This window comes from Vombatus ursinus, unplaced genomic scaffold, assembly GCF_900497805.2.
Source record: "Vombatus ursinus unplaced genomic scaffold, bare-nosed wombat genome assembly UNPS02012709.1, whole genome shotgun sequence".
In the NCBI taxonomy this organism is placed as follows: domain Eukaryota; kingdom Metazoa; phylum Chordata; class Mammalia; order Diprotodontia; family Vombatidae; genus Vombatus; species Vombatus ursinus.
Genome location: NW_020952487.1, coordinates 1,942,788 through 1,960,346, shown reverse-complemented (window position 1 = coordinate 1,960,346; position 17,559 = coordinate 1,942,788). Strand labels below are relative to the sequence as shown.

General features: G+C 38.0%; 2 protein-coding genes across 2 annotated transcripts; both read right to left on the bottom strand.

Moving 5' to 3' along the window:
- Nucleotides 1-559: 559 nt before the first annotated feature.
- LOC114040120 (olfactory receptor 6C2-like) lies at nt 560-1,511 on the bottom strand. The gene is given in 2 exon segments (XM_027858114.1): nt 560-1,333; nt 1,335-1,511. Coding segments are annotated over 2 exon segments (936 nt in total). The 5' UTR covers nt 1,497-1,511.
- Nucleotides 1,512-10,528: 9,017 nt separating this feature from the next.
- LOC114040094 (olfactory receptor 6C2-like) lies at nt 10,529-11,482 on the bottom strand. Its single transcript, XM_027858086.1, is given in 1 exon segment — nt 10,529-11,482. A coding segment is annotated over 1 exon segment (939 nt). The 5' UTR covers nt 11,468-11,482.
- Nucleotides 11,483-17,559: the final 6,077 nt, after the last annotated feature.

Sequence of the window (17,559 nt, the reverse complement as noted above, 5' to 3'; positions counted from 1 at the left end):
TCATCGGACTGCATTACTTTGGGACTTTTCTGACTGACTTCTCCACCATACCCTCATGCAGGGTACCTTTCTTCTTCCTCTCACTTTTCAGCTTTCTTTTGTGAGTGTTCTCTTCCTTAATTCGATTTTAACTTCTTGTGAGGCAGAGATTGTCTTTTTATATTTCATTGTCTTCGTGCTTAGCACAGCACTTGGTAATGTAATAAACACTTAATAAATGAATATTAACTATTAAGTCAGGGGCTGGGAAATTCTTTGTTAATAATGTCTTATACATAGTTGGTTCTTAAAACATGTTCATTGGATTTTATAGAAATGAAATGGTGAGTTAGGTGGTTGAAAAAAAGTGAAAATCTTTGAAAGAGGGATGGAGTGGGGAGGAGAAAGCCCCAATTAGTGAGGATTTCTGGATAAGAGAGAAAAGGAATTGTCAGGTTTGGGTCTGTGTGTAAGGGGGCATTAGTACAAGAACAAAATTTAGTCGTAGGACTCAGGACAAAGAGTTCGAAGCTGTTCACATTTTCTTTTATCAATTGTGCACCTGAGTGCCAATTGCCACTTATAGCTTTGAAATCAATACAACCCTTTTGAATATGTCTCTAAAAGCTTGTAACACTTGTTTATTCCTCAGGGTGTAAATAAAGGGGTTCATTACTGGTGCCATGGAGGTTGCATGTACTGACACTGACTTATTCAAAGCTACTCCTTCTTTAGCAGAAGGTTTGACATAGATAAAAATGCAGCTGTCATAGCTAAAGGAGATGACAGTCATATGGGAGGAACAAGTGGAAAAGGCTTTTTTCTTTTGCTGGGCAGAAGGGAATCTCAGAATAGTCCTGACAATATAAGCATAAGATAAAACCACTAACACTAAGGTCATTATGAGTGTCAACCCAATAGAGGCTGAAATTATTCTTTCTAGTACCTGTGTATCAGAGCATGCGATCTCCAGCACTGGTGACGGTTCACAGAGAAAATGGTCAATAATATTGGAGTCACAGAATTCCAGCTCAAGACCCATACCAAGTATTGTTATGATGATCATTAACCCAGATAGCAAACAACCCAGGAGGAGCTGGTTACACACTCTGTTTTTCATGATCTTTGCATAGTGCAGGGGTTTGCAGAAAGCCACATAGTGGTCATAAGACATGGCAGCCAAGAGAAAAAATTCTGAGGCCCCAAAGAGGATACCAAAAAATAATTGAGTGAAACATGCATTGTAGGTCACAGTATAGTCTCCAGTTAACATGTTGTACAGGAATCTGCGAATACAGACAGTTGTGAATGACAATTCTAAGAAGCAAAAGTTCCTAAGGAAAACATACATGGGGGGTTTTAAGGTGAGGATCTACCCAAGTGAGGGTGATGATGGTTAAGTTCCCAGTTACAGTCAACATGTAGGTCAGAAACAAAAAGATAAAAAACAGAACCTTCAGTTGTGGGTCATCTGTCAATCCCTGGAGAATGAATAATGTCGCTGTATGGTTTCTCATTTCTGACTGCTGTTTTTTGATGGATCTGTATGTAAAACAGCGAGAGGAAGGGAGACAGATAGAGAGAGAGGGGGAAGAGGGGGGAGGTTGCAGCTGAGAAGAGGCACCATAAAATGTCAGCAATGCAATTCAGATATAAATGCTCAGAAGTCACTCTTGGGCACTTTTTCTTTCACTGGCTAAAAAAAAAAAACAGTAATATCCACATCATTGGGTTTTCCTCAGTGACTTTGAGCTGTGTATCAGCTACTGAGCATAGCATTTTTGTAAAGACTTTTGTCCTCTGAGACAGATGACCTCCCCAGTTCCTTGCCTCCACCCTATTACTTCCTAATTAACTTTACTTTGTATTATCTACAAAAGGATGTTTTGATTCCTTTTGTTTTCCCACCATACTTATTTCCACATACACTTCCTTCACTGAATCCCTTTGTGACCTAGAAAAAAAAAAGTTAAGCAAGACCAACACAGTGATCAACTATGATAATGTATGACAAATACATTTCTGTTCACACCAAAAAGTTTTCAGCCATTTCCCAACTGTCAGACCCTCACTTCATATGCACCTTGTTGTTACTAAAGAAAGTACCAAAATGTTTTTGAAATACATGTGGAGCCTCTTTCTGTCTTTGATCTACTTTGGACTTATGCTCGATGGTGTGATTACTCTCTCAACAACTATGAATAGTTTTATCACTTTTGTCAGAAAATTTCAAATTGTTTTGTGGATCCTTTTGACCAATATTTCCTTCTAGCTATCATACATTGGTGTACTTGTTTTTCCAGATCCCTTCCAAATTCTGCAGTTTCATCTATTTTTGACCTTTGCTAAATATGAGAAATGTGAGGTAAAACTTTAGAGTTTAATGAATTGTTTTGATTTGAATTTCTTTTATTTAATGTTTTATAGCATTTTTATGGTAATTGCAAATTTTCAATTCGTATCTTGTGAACTGTGATTAAACAGGGGAAATGATTCTTAATGTTATATATTTGCACAGTGTATACTCTTTGAACTTAACTAACTGGTTCCATGGGAAATTCTGTGCATTCATGCACCTCCTCTAAACACCCAATTTATTTTCTTCAGTTCCACACTATCTGTAGGCTTTTCTCTCTATCATGGAGCCAGACTGCTATGGAACCAACCACACACCCCATTACATTGCTCTAGTTCCTTGTGGCTTTTACTTGAGCATGTTTTATCTTCTCTTAAGGAGACACAGCTCAGAACAGAGCATCACAGACATCTAATTTGTCCAGGGTTTATCTTTTATAAACAAGGCAGTGCTGAAGTTGTTGTGGGGAAGAGGAGGTGATGTTAGGAGAAATCAGGGTTGGGATTTAGAGCAGCAATAAATGTTGAGTTTGAAATTTTAGTGGAAAGAATCAGTGCCCTCCAGTCCCAGCAACCATTCTCTCTGTATCCCAATATTCTTTAGGGAGCTGTAGTCCTTTAGGAATCTCTTCGTCAAGCCACCCCCTCCTGATTGTGCCTACCATGCACTATCCTGAATCCATGCTCATTGCTGCCATATCTAATACTTAGAAGCACCAATCTTCTAGTTCCATTCTACTCTTTCTGACCACATGTTCTCTCAAAAATTACTTCACCGAGAAACTGCCTTGCAGTCCCAGACTAACAAGCACACTCAGAGGAAATCAATCCTCTAGGTCTGTAATGGGAAGCAGAACCATTATGATGTCTGGTTCAACTTTCTCTTTGGAAAGAGTGATGGTGGAGCAGAGGCTTGCTCTGGACACCCCAATTAGTTATTGGAGAGGATTTCTTGGGTGTTGTAATATATTATCCAATATATTGAAATGGAGAATCACTCTGGCAGCTAAGATTTTTTGGGTCACCTTGGGCTAAATGCCCACATCACATCATGCAGGATCCAATGTTAAAGACACCCTCACAAGCAAGGTGCTCTGACCTAGGTTAACTAGAGCCATGATTAGATGAAAGATGAAATATCCCCCATCACTAGTGCTTCAAAGGAAGATCACATAGAGACCACTGTTGTGAAAACCATGGCCTCTAAGAGGCTTATCTCTGGACCTGTCTACCTGTTCTTTCTGTAAGCCCCATCTCCAGGAGCCTAGTGACCTCACACTGCTGACTGTGGACTCTATCCCATTTCCCCCCTCCCTGGGTAGTAAATGCCCCATTTTCAAAGTTACTTTACCCTCCTCCCTCCCTTACCTCTTTCTCTTTGAGCTCTGTTTCAAGTTAGATATTGGCTAGAAATGATCTTTTAGGTAATTAATTCTTTTGTGCTACTAACCAATTACTTTGTATTTTAATCCTTTAAGGGATGCTTATTTATTCAGTGAGGATGCTTGTTCATGCAAAGGAAACATCTCCAGCTGTGAAATTTTAGGAAGTGTGCAGCATGAGAGTGGGGAGGTAGCTTTTGGTGGGAGGCTGTCATGTACCCCTCAGATTACAAAGACCAGTATGTAATCCATGCAGGTATGAAGCTGGCCCTATGAAAGTACTCTCACCAAAGAGTATATAGCAAAGGTCATGTGATATAGAATAAAAATAGCATCTCAGAAATGAGTACTCATTTTATGTCTGAAACATATATTGTAATTGTTAAGCTTTCTTTCTTTCTTTTGACAGGTCTGCTTTCTGTGTTCCTGTATATGGAATCAGTCACATATATCCCCACAGCTAAAAAAAAAAGTATTGATATGACAAGCCATTATTTTACTTCCTTTCCTGCCCGTACTGCAGGTCTCAGTAAGCAGTTTTTGCCCAAAAATCCCTGGAATGCCTCAAACTGAGCACCAACAAATTAATAGAAAAGCATACATCTATTGCTGGCCACGTTATCTCACAAATCCATGACCTCAACTTATCAGGCAGGATTGAGTTCTCCTAGGTTCCCGTCTTCTAGAATACACCAATCTTCTCTCTCTCTTTACCAGCTTTAAAATGATCCTGCATCAGAGATCCTGTCCCGCTTTAAATGCAGGAAATATTTTGTTGTGCTGTATCTTGCTGAAAGACAGAACCATTGGAAGGAGAATGACTTCTGAGGTCCTGCCTTTCTTTGGATCCCCTGATCTGACCAGTCCAGGCAGGTTTCCATACAAACTGTACACTAACAGCAGAGGATACTTGTTTCATCTGTCCAATACACTACTGGTGCATGGGGACTGACTGAGTTCACAAACAAAGGGACTCTTGGGAAATGTAAGTTCCAAAACCACTAATGAATCTCTATTGTAATCAAATTTGGAAAAAGACATAAAGTAGGCAGCTGTGGGGCCAGTACCCACAGGGAATGGAAGAAGTAGCAATAGCATCAGACACATGCTTGGTATAGAGCAGTGAGTCAGGTGATGGAGTCGGGTGACTTCTCATTGTTCCTTCCTACATTGTCTAAGAATAGTGGCCTCCAAAATTATTTGATCCTCCACCTCCATCAGTTAAAAAACTGAGTATGCTCTCTTTCTCTCTTCATGTATACATATATATGTATGTATATGTAGATATATGTATGTATGTATACATATGTGTACCTACATTTAGACTTATATGTTATGCAATGTACTACTTTATAAACATATTAGGAATTCAATTAGTCAACTAGCATTTATTAAATGCTTAGTATGTCAGACACTAGTCTGAAGGCTGGGTTACAAAGGAGGACAAAAACATTTTCCTTGTCCTAAAAGACATTTTAGTGGAGGAGACAATATTTCAATGACTGTACATACAACATATATGGAGAGTAGATGGAAGGTAATCTCAGAGGAAAGGCACTTGGGTAAGGAAGTTGAGATAGGAGCAGAAAAGACTTCTTACTAAAAATTGGATTTGAGCAGCATCTACAGAATCTAGAAGATGGAGGCATGGGGAGGCACTATGTTCCAGACTTGAGGGAATCCCAACACAAAGTCAAAGAGTTGGGAGATGGGGTATCCTGGGTAAGGAATAGCACAGAGTTTGCCTAAAGAAGAAATGACCTTCAGTTGTTTGGGTAAGAATCACACCTACCCTTTGACCTGTGCTGTGATGTCTTTGAGGTTGGAGTGGCTGTAGGTGCCTACAACCAGCATATCTCTTGTCTGAGAGCAAAGCTGAAAGACTCTGTCTCTCCTGCTCCAACTTTAACTCAGAGAAGCACTTAAAGGAACAAATGACAGTATGAACCATGAGTTCAGAGTTCACTATTTCAGTAGTTAATTGGACATTATCCCATTGAGCATTCATTGAGCTGCTTTGGCTGCTTCCAGTAGCCATGTTTGTGGGCTCACTGATGAAGGACTGTGTCCCTGTGAGATCAGGAAACAATCATCTTATTGGACCCTAGATCTGGTGATCATAGCAAGAGGTGTCTGGATCAAAGGGATTGGCCACTGGGTTAGCAGGTGCGTCACTTCTCAAGGATCTTAAAAGAATGTTCCCACCCTCTAGATGTCTGTCATCTGCTACTGCTGGCTTCGCTTTGGGAAGATTCCCAAACACCTTCTACAGTGCTTATTGAACAAGACTCAAGAAGATCAAAGCAACCCTGAGATAGCTTGTGGTGGTAAGGGGAAAGAAAAAGAAAAAAAAAAGATAGATTAAGAGGAAATTGTTTGGATACTACAGATTCAAAGTAATGGTGAAATACCAATTCAGTATTCCTACAAAATGATTTGCATCTATCTATCTATCTATCTGTCTGTCTATCTATCTATCTATCTATCTATCTATCTATCTATATCTATATCTATATCTATATCTATATATTTATATATTTATATGTATATCTTAGGCTCAGTCTCCCAGGAGTGTATACTAGTAGTTACAAGCCACTATTTTATGTTTAAGTTTGTTTTTTTTAGGTCTGTGTGTGCTTGTGAATCTTTTATATAGTGCAAATAAATAGCTGTCCTATACTATACATATATACACAATACTATACACACTCATATAGTATAATGACTGCCTTTTTGTTTGACTTTTTTGGGAGAGTGTACATAAGAGCCAAACCTAAACTTTAAATTATTTTCCCCAGGGATCTAGTATGAGGATGAAAGAAAAGTAAGAGAATGTGACCCGACTTTTTGTTCCCACACTGCCCCCAAGTCTGAAACTGGGCATGTATCCCTGAGTCCAGAACCAAAAGAAGCCCCTTAGTGAAGAAGTATAGGATTTGTTCCCCACTCTTCACTCTCCCTCTGGAGACCCAGCATTTATTCTTATTTTATAATTCTTTTTTGCCTTGTCTTGTTCAGAAGTCAGAAGTCAGACCAATGTGCAGCATGATAGCTCTGAGTTCTAAAGGGGAAGATAACTCCAGGCCCAGCACTCTGTCCACTCACTCCATTGACTAACTGCCCTCCTAGCAGTCTTTAAAACTCTAAGCCATGGATCAAAAAAGTGTTTTCTAGTGGAGGTGCTAATTTCAGTGCTCAGGTAGGAGGTCTTAGCATCTGAGCTTTCATATTTTATAACATAGATCACTGGGTAAAATTGTTTTCTCATTTGACTGCACTACTTTGAGTATTCTCTGTTGGATATCTCCATCTGCCCCAGCAAACTCATTATTGGGAAAACTTCATCATCCTGTAAGATCTCATCATAGTCCACTTCATCACTATTCTCTGCCTCTGATTGATTTGATGGTAGAGTTAGGAACTCCAAACTTCCAGTTAAGGAGAGAGCTGAGCTCTAACATTCCCTCATTTCTCACCTGAATTTCTTTCGGATTTCTCTGACTGATGTCTCCACCATGCCCTCATGCTGGGTACCTTTCTTTTCCCTCCCACTTTTCAGCTTTCTTTTGTATGTTGTCTTCCTAATTTGATTTTAATTTCTTGTGGGCAAAAGATTATCTTTCTTTTTTCATGCCTGTATCTTTGTGCTTAGCACAGCGCCTGGGATTTAATAGGAACTTAATAAATGAACATTGACTATTAAGTAAGGGGCCAGGAAATTCTCAGATAATAACTGTCTTATATATATTGGTTCTAAAACAATCTTCCATGGATTTTATAGAAATGAAGTGGTGAATGAGTTGTTGGAAAGCAAGTGGAATCCTTAGAAAGAGAGAGGAATGGGGAGGGGAAAGCCTCAATCAGTGAGGATTTCTAGATAATAGAGATAAGGATCTGAGAGATTTTGGTTAGGGGATAAGGTGGCATTATTAGGAGAATAAAATTTGATCATAGGACCCAGAGCAAAAAGTTCAAAGCTATTCCAGTTGTATTTTACTAATTTTATACCTGACTGCAAATTGCCTCTTTTTAAAATAGTATTTTATTTTTTCCCCAATTACATGTCAAGATAATTTTTAGCATTCAGTTTTGGAATTTTTAGAAGATTCTGAGTTTCAAGTTTTTCTCCCTCCCTACCTCCCCTCCTCTCTTCTGAAAATGGTAGACAACTTGATATAGGTTATACATGTGCTATCGTGTAAAACATATTTCCATATTAATCACAATTGTGAAAGAAAAAAGATCAAAAGAAAAACAACTCAAAAAAGAATAAAGTAAGTGAAAATAATATGGTTTGATCTGCATTTAGAGTCCATCAGTTCTTTATCTGGACGTGGGTAGCTTTTTCCTTCATGAGTCCTTTATACTTGTCGTGGATCATTGTGTTGCTGAGAGGAGCTGAGTCATTCATAGTTAATCATCACATAGGGTTGCTGATACTATGTACAATTTTCTGGCTCTGCTCACTTCACTCTGCCTCAATTTGTACAAGTCTTTCCAGGTTTTTCTGAAATCCACCTGTTCATCATTTCTTATTGCACAATAAAATTCCATCACATTCATATATCACAGCTTGTTCAACCATTCCTCAATTGATGTGCATCCCCTCAATTTCCAATATTTTGCCATCATGAAAAGGGCTGCTATAAATATTTTTGGAAATGTAGGTCCTTTTTACTTTTTTATGATCTCTTTGGGATGCAGACCTAGTAGTCATATTGCTGGATCAAAGGGGATGCAAAGTTTGTTTGCCCTTTGGGCATAGTTCAACATCGCTCTCTAGAATGGTTTGATCAGTTCACAACTCCACTAGCAACGGTTTAGTGTCCCAAATTTTCCCACATCCTCTTTAACATTTATTGTTTTCCTTTTTTGTCATATTAGTCAATTAGATATATGTGAGATGGTACCTCACAGTTATTTTAATTTGCATTTCTCTAATCAAAAGTAATTTCGAGCACTTCTTTATATGCCTATAGATGGCTTTGATTTCTTCATCTGAAAATTGCTTGTTCAGATCCTTTGATCATTTATCAATTGGAGAATGACTTGTATTCTTATAAATTTGACTCAGTTCTTCATACATACAGATATATGCATATACATATACATACATGTGTATATGTATGTATGCATGTGTGTATATGTGTATACATATGCATACACACACATATATATAAATAATATGTACGTATGTATCAAAGAAATGAGGTTTTTATCAGAGACACTTTCTGTAAAGAGGTTTTCCCAGATTTCTGTTTTCTTTTTAATTTTGGTTGCATTGGTTTTAAATATACAAAAGGTTTTTTTCATTTAATATAATCAATATTATCTATTTTACATTTCATAATGCTCTCTATCTTTTGTTTGGTCATAAATTCTTCTCTTCTCCATAGATCTGACAGTTGACTATTCCTTGCTATTCTAATTTGCTTATGGTGTCATCCTTTATGTCTAAATCATTCACCCATTTTGACCTTATCTTGGTATGTGGTGTGGTCTGTACCTAGTTTCTGCTGTTTTTCAGTTTTCCAAAAAACTGTTTTCCAGTTTTCCCAGAAGTTTTTGTCAAATAGTGAGTTCTTATCCCAAATTCTGAGGTCTTTGTGTTTATCAAACACTAGGCTACTATGGTCATTGCCTACTGTGTCTTGTGTACCTAATCTGTTCCAATGATCCAACACACTATTTCTGGTATTGATAGGCCACATTTCTTTGTATTTTTTTCATCAATTGTCATAAGATTTTTTAATTTTTGTTTTTCCAGATGAATTTTGTTATTTTTTTCTAGCTCTACCAAATAATTCTTTGGTGGTTTGATTAACATGGCACTGAATAGGTAAATTAGTTTAGGCAGAATTATAATTTTTAATATATTGGCTTGGAAAATTCATGAGCAATTAATATTTTTCTAACTGTTTAGATCTGACTTTGTGTGAAAAGTGTTTTTATAGTTGTGTTCATATTGTTCCTGGGTTTGTCTTGGCAGGTAGACTCCAAAGTATTATATATTATTTGCAGCTATTTTAAATAGAATAGCTTTTTCTATGTCTTGTAGTTGGGCTTTGTTTATTATATATGGAAATGCTGATGCTTTATCTTAGATCCAACAATTTTGCTAAAGTTGTTAATTATTTCAAAAATTTTTTTAGTTGATTCTCTAGGGTTCTCTAAGTATACTGCCATATCATCTGCAAAAGGTGATAATTTTGTTTTCTCATTACCTATTCTAATTCCTTCAATTTCTTTTTTCTCCTCCTATTGCTATAGCTAACATTTTTACAACTATATTAAATAATAGAGATGATAATGGTCATCTTTGCTGTACAGCTGTTCTTACTAGGAACTCTTCTAGCTTATCCCTATTACATATAATGTTTGCTGATGTTTTCAGAAAGATAATGCTTATTGTTTTAAGAAACATTCCCTTTATTTCTATGCTCCCTATTTTTTTTAATAGGAAAGGATACTGTGTTTTGTCAAAAGTTTTTTCTCCATCTATTGAGATAATCATATTATTTCTATTGTTTTTGTTATTGATATATTCAATTATGTTAATATTTTTCCTAATATTGAACCATTACATTTCCATTATAAAGCTCTGTTATAAATACCACCTGGTCATAGTACATAATCTTTGTGATATATTGCTGTAATCACCTTGCTAGTATTTTGTTCAGAATTTTTGCAGTGACATTCATTAGGGAAATTGGGCTATAATTTTCTTTTTCTCTTTTAGCTCTTCCTACTTAAGGTATCTGCAATATATTTGTGTCATAAAAAAAGAGTTCAGTAGGACTCTAAGCTGCCTCTTACAGCTTTGAAATCAATACAATCCTTTTGCATATGTCTCTGAAAGCTTGTATCACTTGTTTATTCCTCAAGGTGTAAATAAAGGGGTTCATTACTGGTGCCACTGAGGTTGCAAGCAGTGTTACCACCTTATTCAAAGCCACTCCTTCTTTTGCAGAAGGTTTGATATAGATGAAGATACAGGTTCCATAAGTCATGGAGATGACAATCATGTGGGAAGAACAAGTAGAAAAGGCTTTTTTCCTTTGCTGGGCAGAGGGGAATCTCAGAATAGTCCTAACAATATAGGCCTAAGATAGAACCACTAATACTAAGGTAATGATGAGTGTCAACACAGCAGAGGCTAAAATCATTCTTTCTCTGAACTCTGTATCAGAGCATGTGATCTCCAGCATTGGTGAAGCATCACAGACAAAATGGTCAATGACATTAGAGTCACAGAATTCTAGCTCAAGACCCACACCAAGTGGTGGAATGATGATCATCAACCCAGACAGCCAACAACTCAGAACCAGCTGGTTACAAACTCTGTTGTTCATGATGGTTGCATAGTGCAGGGGTTTGCAGATGGCTACATAGCAGTCATAAGACATGACAACCAAGAGAAAATATTCTGAGGCCCCAAAGAGGATGCCAAAAAATAACTGGGTCACACATGCATTATAGGTCACTGTACAGTCTCCAGTTGACATGCTGTACAAGAATCTGGGAATACAGAGAGTTGTGAATGATAGTTCTAAAAAGGAAAAGTTCCTAAGGAAAAAATACATGGGGGTTTTAATGTGGGGATTCACCAAAGTCGGGGTGATAATGGTCAAGTTCCCAGTTACACTCAGCATGTAGGTCAGAAACAGAAAGATAAAAAGCAGAACCTTCAGCTGTGGGTCATCTGTCAATCCCCTGAGAATAAATAATGTTATCCCTGTACGGTTTTTCATTTCTGACCTCTGTCTTTCAATGGATCTGTAAGAGAGAGAGAGACAGAGAGACAGAGAGACAGAGAGACAGAGACAGAGACAGAGACAGAGAGACAGAGAGAGACAGAGACAGAGACAGAGAAAGACAAACAGACAGAAGGACACAAAGACAGAGAGACAAAGATTAGAGCTGAGAAGAGCTATGACAAAATAAGTTAGCAACACAACTTGGGTACACATACTTAGAAATCATTCTTGGGCCCTTTTTTCTTTCACTGCCTTAAAAAAAATTTTGCCAATATTATATTATTCCCGATGGCTTTAAGCTTTGTATCAGCTACTGAATATAGCATTGTTGTAAAGATTTTTTTGCCAAATGTATTTTTGTGTTTTTCCCCCAGTTCCTTGTCTCCACACCATTCCTTCCAAATCAACTTTACTTTTTATTATCTAAAAAGATTATGCTGATTCCTTTTGTTTCCCATCATACTCATTTCTAAATAGCCTCCTTCACTGACTCCTTTTATGACTCAGGAAAAAAAAAGTTAAGCAAGACCAACACGGTAACCATCTATGACAGTATATGTCAAATGCACTTCTGTTCACATACCTCCAAGTTTTCAGTCATTCCCTGACTGTCAAGACACTCACTTTGTGTCCATTTTGTTTCAACCACAGAAAGAACCACAATCTCTTGTAATATCTGTGGTGCCTCTTTCTGCCTTTGACATCCTTAGATATATACTCAGTGGCAAGTTTACCAGCACAGAGACTGTGAATTGTTTTATCACATTTCACAGAAAATTTCAAATTGTTTTGTGGATCATTTTGACCAATCACTACTTCTAGCAATTGTGCATTAGCATACTAGTTTTTCCAGATGCCTTTCAAATTGTATAATTTCATCTATTTTTGACCTTTGCCAATATATAAGCAGTGTGAGGAAATACCTTGGAGTTTTAATGAGTGTTTTAATTTGAATTTCTTTTATTTGATGTTTTATAGCATTTTAATGGTTATTGATAGTTTTCAATTTTTATCTTGTGAACTGTTGGTTAAACAGAAGAAATGTTTCTTGGTGTTACATATTTGCAGAGTGTTCACTCTTTGAACTTAACTAACTGGTTTCTTAGGAAATTCTGTACATTTTTGCACCTGCTCTAAAAGTTCAATTTCTTCTCTTCACCTTCAACCACCTCTGGGCTCTTTTCTCTATCATAAAACCAGACTTCTATACAACCAGACCATACATCCTTTACATTGCTCTAGGTCCTTGTGGCTTCTCCTTGAGCATGCTCTATCTTCTCTTAAGGAAACAGAATTCTAAACAGAGCATCACAGACATCTTATTTTTCCAGGGTTTATCTATTATAACCAAGGTGATGCTGAGATTGTTGGGGATGAGGAGGTGATGGAAGGAGAAATCAGGGATGGGACTTACAGCAACAATAGATGTTGAGTTTGAAGTCTTAATGGAAAGCATCAGTGCCCACCAGCCACAGCAACCATTCTCTCCCCATTCCAATATCCTTTAAGGACATATAGATAAAGAAGCTGAAGCCCATTAAGAATCTCTACCTGATACCACCCCCACCTGACTGAACCTACCATGCACTATCCATGCTGTTTGCTGGATATTTAATATTTAATACCTAGGAGCACTGATCTCCTAGTTCCATTCTACTCTTTCTGACTAAATGTTCTCTCAAAAAATACTTCACCAAGACACTTTCTTATAGTCCCAGACTAGCCAGCACACTCAGAGGAAATCATTCCTCTAGATCCATAATAGGAAGTGGAACCATTATGGTATCTGATACAAATTTCTTATTGGAAAGGGTGGTGGTGTAGCAGAGGATAGTCTTACCACAGGTGCTTGTGTGAAAGGAAGGTGATGTCTTTCGAAAGTTAAATCATTAACTGCTTTGGGAATTAGGTCATTGCAGGGTGGGGGAGGTAAGAACACTTAGGAAAGATGGACAATGATAACAGAACCCAGGAAGGGGAGGTGCAGTTGTGCAACATGTTGCTGGAGAAGATCTAGGTGATATGGGGGAACAGTAATTATGTAGGGAGGAAGCACAATCTCCTAGGGAGGAGGTCCCCACAGCTAGTGAGGGAGCAAACTTGTTCCCCCAACCCCCTTCCCAGATTAGGACATCCAAGGGCACAGGCCCATTTGCCCTTAACCCATAAAGCCTTAGAGCCCATTTAAATTAGTCTCTGGGAGAAGGCATCTCTCTACACCCAATTAAAATTATAAGATGTCCACATTCAGTTGGTTTCTTTGACATCTTTGCTCTAATTTACATTGGGTAAAAGAAAATTACTCTCCCTGGACCACTGTAAGACTATTTCATTTCCACCCACAACTGCAAACCCTCAACCCTAACACTTTTTTTTTTGCTTCATGTCTTGTTGCCATGCTATTTTGATTGTGAACCAACTTTTCTACATGATTCTCTCTTACCTTAATAGCAGTTGGAAGCTCAATGTATAGAGTGCTGGGCCTGGAGTCAGAAAGAATTGAGTTCAAATCTAACCTCAGCCTCTTCCCAGATGTGTGACTCTGGGCAAGTCATTTAACCTCTGTTTTCTTGACAAAAGGATCAAGTAGGGAAGGAAATGGCAAATCATTCCAGTTTCTTTTATGAGAATCCCATTGACAGTATGGTCAATTGAGTCCTGAAGAGTTGGACATGACTAAACAGCAACTCTATTATCTTAGCATATCAGCTGTCCTCTTTTGTACTTCCTGGATGTCCTCTATTCTTTTTATCAGTGAGACTTTTCAAAGAACAGATGAGAAGATTTAGCTTAAGAAAAATTCTAATTACAAAAACTTGCCTAACTGTCTCCTAATGCTTTGCCCCTTTTCCCTCTAACTAGCACCTCCACTACATCCAAGCACTGGACTCCCTATTTAGTTACTTCTTTCTGGAATGAAGTAACAGAAAACCTAATAAAGGAATCCACAGTAAGTAATAAATAACTGATAATAGCTCCTTTCAAAGAATAGCTTAACTTTTAGAAGAGAATACATTATTATTATTTAGAAGTGGCATTGGAGTTTTTGAAAATGGAAGTAATGAACATATAATTCTACCATGAACATTGCTATCTACTTTGCTTCTGCAGAAGATTGATCTGAGTGGGGAATACAGGTTAGTTGACATTTCTCCCCTGCTATCTCTTTTCCTATTTTTTAAGGTAACTATGTTAACCAATTTCTATGTACAATGATGGAGGTCCTGTTCAGAGACAGGACTAGTCATAGAGGAAACATATATCTTTGTATCTTTAGTTTCGTTGGGCAGGGAGGTTGAGGTGGGTTTATTTCTGCAAAGGCTCTGGATATTGGAGAAGGAAACCTAGAATTCTCTCTTTCCCTTCTTAGAAGTGGCAGGTTTTGTGTTGTAAGAAGGTTCCTAATATGGTTTCCCCTGTATTTCAGAATCTTTGCTGTGATCATTGTATATTCTAGCTTCATTTCAGACAAGAACATGTCATTTGCTCCATCTCAGTGGAGCATTGCAATCAGAAGTAACCATAGTCCAGCATCACCCTTTGCCATTGATACTTTGCATCTTTGTAGATGACATCTCCATCTGCTTGCTCTGTCCCTGTGATTCTAAGATTAAGGGACAGTCAATCTAACTTGTTTTGAGCAGGATCTCGTCCCCATTCTTTCTCACTAATCACAAGTTAATTCTATTCATTAGCCATAGAAATACTTCCCATATGCATTCTATTTTCCTCCATACTCCCCTGGATTAGGTTTCCTTAAGAGAACCCAATTAGTTGTGGGAATGGATTTTGCTTGGTTTCTGTAAAAGATTCCCTACAAAGACCACTAAGGGGATTTCTTCTGGGTCTTGAGAAGTGAGGATTCTGTATTCCAGAATGACCAGTTCACACTGTGCAGAATCCAGTGTTGTAGACACCAACAAAGACTGGCACAATGATATTGGATTCCGGGATATATGATTGTTGGGGAGGTAATTTCTCCTTTGCTTAGGTTTTGTACAATAGATTTCACATAGAGTAACTTCTGGAGCCAGAATTGTGGCCTAGTAGAAACTTGTCTCTGACTTTGTCTTCCCGACAAACTCCCTCCTCTGACCTGTGCCACCTTAAACCATTCTTTCTTCTCTGAGCTTTACCCTTCCTTCTTCCTCCAACAGCATGCCCTTCCTCTCAGTAACTTATACTCTCCAGGCTTGAAAAATTATACCTTCATGTGTCAGCTCTCTCAGGGTTGCTTTCCTTTTCAGCAAAGAAACTTTCATTCAAAGGAAATAAAGATGACAGAGGAAATTCAAGAAATGTGTAGCACATGGTAAATGAGAAAGCTCCCTGTATCACTGAGGTCACACAGGTAACTCAGCTATTTATGAAGCTCAAATCCTGACCCCACTTCCATCAAAGGGAAGAAGTTAATGCCTGTATAATCTTGAAGAATATCTCACATACAAACGTGACATTTCATTCTGGAACATCCATAGTACTTGTTGGATTTATGAAACAGACTTTTTTGTGCTAAGCACAGAGTTCTTTTTTTTTCTCCATGGATTTGGGGGATGGCCGGTGTGATATTACATTAAAGGGAATTCTAGAAACATTCCCTGATTCTTGTGGTTTGGGTCACTCTATTTGATAATTTTGTTATCTACCCTATTCTCAGGCTGAATGGGTTCTTCTGTCTTATTACTGTTAACATTGTAATTGGCCACAGAGATTGGTAGGAATGACCTTTCACTGGTGGTTTTGTCTTTTTCTTGATGTTGCCTCTGTTTAGTCTATCTATACATGTGAATATAGGGACAGATGACAGAAAATTTCTCTCCATCTGGCATAGGACCTGTTCACAATTTTTTTTCTTTTCTTTTCTTTTCTTTTTTAGGCAAACAAGGTAAAGTGACTTGCCCAAGGTCACACAGGTAGTAAGCGTCTGAGGCTGGATTTCAACTCAGGTCCTTTTGACTCCAGGGTCAGTGCTCTATCCTCTGTGCCCCACAATTGTTTTTCAATCATCACTGATTAATGATATTCAGTAACTATACAAATGTTTCCCATCCTGACTTCAGGTAATTTTTTTTTTCATTCTGCATTGGAATAGGCTTCCTTAAGAGACCCCAATTATTTATAGGGATAGGATTTACTTGCCTGTTGTAATATATTATCCACTAAGAACTCTGAGGGCTTTTCCCCTGAGCTTGAAGAAATGGAGCTTCACTCTGGCACCTAAAATGTTTGGGTCACCCCGGGCTAAGTGCTCATGTCACATAAAGTATGATCCAATGTTAAAGGCCCCATCACAAGCAATGTGCTCTGACCTAGGTTGACTAGAGGTATGATTAGATGAAAGATGAAATATGCCCCCATCACTAAGGCTTCAAAGGAAGATCACATAGTGACTACCTGTGCCAAAGCTGCAGCCTCTAATAGGCTTATCTCTGGACCTGCCTATCCCCTCTTTCTGTAAGGCCCATCTCCAGGAGCCTAGTGATCTCACACTGCCCACTGTGGACCCTACTCTTTTTTTTTTCTCTGGCTGGATAGTGAATTCCTCACTTTCAAAGTTACCTTCCCCTCCTTGCCCCCTTCCCTCATTGTCTCTGAGCTCTGTTCCAAGCTAAATATTTACTAGAAAGTATCTTTTGGCTAATTCATTCTTTTGTGCAATTAACAAATTATTTAATGTATTAATCCTCTCAGGCATGCTATTTACTGAGTAAGGAAGCTTGTTCATTTAAAGGAAATATCTCCAATTTTGAAATTTTAGGAAGTGTGCAGCATGCGAATGGGGAGGTAGCTTTTGATGGGACCCTCTCATGCACCCCTCAGATTGCAAAGACTGGTATATAATCCATGCAGGTATGAAGTTAGTCCTATGAAAGAACTCTCTTCAAAGAGTATATGTCAAGGGTCATGTGATACAGAATGAAAGTAGCATCTCAGAAATGAGAATTCATTTTCTTTCTGAGACATATATTGTAATTGATAGATTTTCTTGCTTCCTTCCTTCCTTCCTTTCCTTTTCTTCCTTCCTTCCTTCCTTCCTTCCTTTCTTTCTTTCTTTCTTTCTTTCTTTCTTTCTTTCTTTCTTTCTT